Below are 2,902 nucleotides of genomic sequence, written 5' to 3' on the forward strand. Positions count from 1 at the left end.
AAAAAACCAAAGAAGCCGATGTAGCAGTGGTGGTGGTGCTGCTGTAACCGTGAGTCAGGGCTGGTCAAAAAAAAAAATTCAGATATTTGTGGAGTTGTTGTCGTCAGGCGTGGCCTCCAGGGTCGCCGTCACCCGGCACAAACATTTGCTTCAGTGTAAAGTGGAAAATATACAAATAAGATTCAAAGGTTTTGAAGATTAGTAATAACGATAAGTGTCAGTAAAGTCAAAGGTGTCCAAAGTCTGGGTCGGGGCCCATCACTGGTGATCATGAGTGGGTCTAATATTGACCTCATTTCTCACTGTACACACGGACACCGGGAGTTTCATCGTCCACGGATGAACAACGATTTCCCTAAAGCTCTGCTTCATCAACAGCTGTGGTTCAAGCTACACTTAGCCGAGATTTGATTAGCTCAAGACTAATCCTCTACTTCAACTGTTAAGTTAAGTTAAGTTCACCAGCCTGCAGGTGGCAGTAATGCAACCATAAGTTAAGTTCACCAGCCACCTGCAGGTGGCAGTAATGCAACCATAAATCATAATCAAAAATAAAGAGTATATCAGGGGTTAATGGAAAACTGTATGGTAGGAGAAATATATATATATTTCGGACAAAACTCAAACTGATCCAAATGTAGTTATTTTAATGACTTAATTTTTTTTTTTTTTAACGTCACAAACCCAGATTGGTTTGACCCAGATTCACCAACAGCACTTCAAGTGTTTACACAGTGATTCTGTACGTGTGGGTGTGTGTGTGTGTGTGTGTGTGTGGGGTAATAGACAGGAGAGAGGGTGTGAGTGTAGGTGTCTCCCTCAGCAGCCTGTGGTCAGTCAGTCTCTCTGTCCTCACAGATGGTCGTCCTGTCACCGGTGAGTAACCACGTCTACCTACTACTCTGAACTCTCCTCATATATAAATATATTTATATAAATATAAATATGCTGTGATACATGTGTTGGTCTGTAGGGATTTAGTGCTAACGTAAAATAAATGCTAAAATGTTTTGGTTTTTTTGAGCTGCAAAATATTTGTCTCCGTCAGTGACTGACAACATAAAGTTCTAATGTTCTGATGTCACGTCACCGTTGTTATAAAAACCTACTTCATAGCTAAAAAAAAAAATTGGAAATTAAAATAAAAACGTTACCTTCCATGTATTTGTCATTAGAAATGTTAAAAAAATTAAAAACTTCTGGACCAAAAAACTCCAACGTTAACGTTTGAAGCCAATAGAAACCAATTCAAATCAACAATCAATAAAATTTACAGGCAGCTATAACTGTGTAATTACAGTCACATGACGCTGTCTTTACTACACCACAGGTAATGAAGTCTTATTGACTCAGGTCTGATATAAAACGCTGCTTCAGCTCCGTCACCTCAGCAAATTTACATTCCATAAAACCTAAACCATAATTTTTAAAGTTCATTACAGTTTTTACTGCAGCAGCAGCAGCAGCCGTCGCCACTGTGTGTTCATGCGTGTACTCATGCGTGTACTCATGAAAAAAAACCGTCACGCTCCCTTAAACCATCTTTCATTTCCTGCAGGCACCTGAGCGACCACCTGAATTTTACACCGAAGCAGAGAAAAAAAACCCCCAATAAAGATGGAGCCGTGGAACCAGACTGTCGCAGCCGCCAAGCTCTCCTGGTCTCTGTCCAACTGCACGGTGGACACCAGCTACAGGTTCACCTTCTACCAGGTGTCCTACAGCATCATCTTCCTGCTGGGCCTGGTCACCAACGGCCTGGCCCTGCACCGACTCTGCCGGTCGCGCTGCACCTTCAACAGCACCTTCGTCACCTACATGGTCAGCCTGACGGTGGCCGACCTGTGCTTCGTCCTCTCTCTGCCTCTGAGGATCTTCTTCTACTACAAAAAGGCCCAGGCGCTGTCCAGCCCGGGGGACCAGTCCACCTGGACCACCGGGGTGGTCTACTGTCACCTGACCTTCATCCTCAAATACATCAGCCTCTACGGCGGCATCTTCTTCCTGGTGGGCATCGCCGTGGACCGCTACTTCGCCGTGGTCCACCCGCTGGCACCGATGCTGCGCAGGCTGCGCGCGGCACAGCTGGTCAGCGCAGCGATCTGGTGCCTGGTGCTGGGCCTCAGCGTGGGTTTGCCTCTGCTCAGATCGGCCGCCGCTCACGGACAGCACCCGTGCCTGCTGGACCCGTCCTCGCTGCAGGACAGGACGGTCATCGTGGCGGCCCTGGCGGTGGTCCAAGCGTCCTTTGTGGTTCCCACTCTGCTCCTGCTCTACTGTTACTGCAGGGTTCTGAGCGTCCTGCGGCAGCCGAGGCACCACCAGCGCAGCCGGCTGCGCAGTCGCAGGCACACGCTCACGCTCATCTACTGGGTGCTGGGCGTCTTCCTGTTCTGTTTCCTTCCGTATCACGTCAACCTGCTGGGATACACCCTCACCCACGTGGGCGTGCTGACCCACTGTGGTCTCACCAAGGTGACCCGGGCCGCTCACCCCGTGGTCCTGTCACTGGCCAGCTCCAACTGCTGCCTCAACCCACTCGTTTACTTCTTCTCCAGCAGCCTGGCCCAGAGGGAGGCGCCGGGTACTGGCTGTGGGTCTGGTACTGGTACTGGTGGTGGTGGTGGTGTTGGCAGCACCAGTCGGTGACGGGTGAGTGAGACAGCGGTTCCAGCTCAGCTGGGATGTTGGACTGGACCAGGGTCGAGGTGACGTGACCTCAGCAGACGTTTCACATCAAACCTTTCGACACCATCACGGCTCAGAACCAATCATATACCTCACAGTGAGTCTGTTACATCCAACCAATCAGGAGAGACGCCTATGAATGTGACATCATCATAAACCAACCGGCAACAGATGGAACTTTTACGTTTCCTCCAGACAACGCTACAACAATCAA

At 49.0% G+C, this 2,902-nt stretch overlaps 2 protein-coding genes across 2 annotated transcripts in view; one reads left to right on the forward strand and one right to left on the reverse strand.

Annotated features, from left to right (window-relative positions):
• The window catches only part of rb1 (retinoblastoma 1), a 17,370-nt gene that overhangs the window by 7,922 nt on the left and 6,546 nt on the right, over positions 1–2,902 (reverse strand). The window contains exons 20-21 of the mRNA XM_025065856.1: positions 2,540–2,718; positions 1,633–2,418 (exon numbers count right to left, since the gene is read on the reverse strand). Coding sequence (XP_024921624.1) covers positions 1,633–2,418; positions 2,540–2,718 — 965 coding nt within the window. The remainder of the gene's footprint in view (positions 1–1,632; positions 2,419–2,539; positions 2,719–2,902) is intronic.
• On the forward strand, positions 1,603–2,864 carry LOC112488665 (lysophosphatidic acid receptor 6). The gene has a single exon (XM_025066004.1). The coding sequence runs from the start codon at positions 1,618–1,620 to the stop codon at positions 2,647–2,649; it is 1,032 nt and encodes a 343-aa protein (XP_024921772.1). The 5' UTR covers positions 1,603–1,617; the 3' UTR covers positions 2,650–2,864.

The sequence above is a fragment of the Cynoglossus semilaevis genome, chromosome 19 (assembly GCF_000523025.1).
Source record: "Cynoglossus semilaevis isolate Cse_v1.0 chromosome 19, Cse_v1.0, whole genome shotgun sequence".
Classification (NCBI taxonomy): Eukaryota; Metazoa; Chordata; class Actinopteri; order Pleuronectiformes; family Cynoglossidae; genus Cynoglossus; species Cynoglossus semilaevis.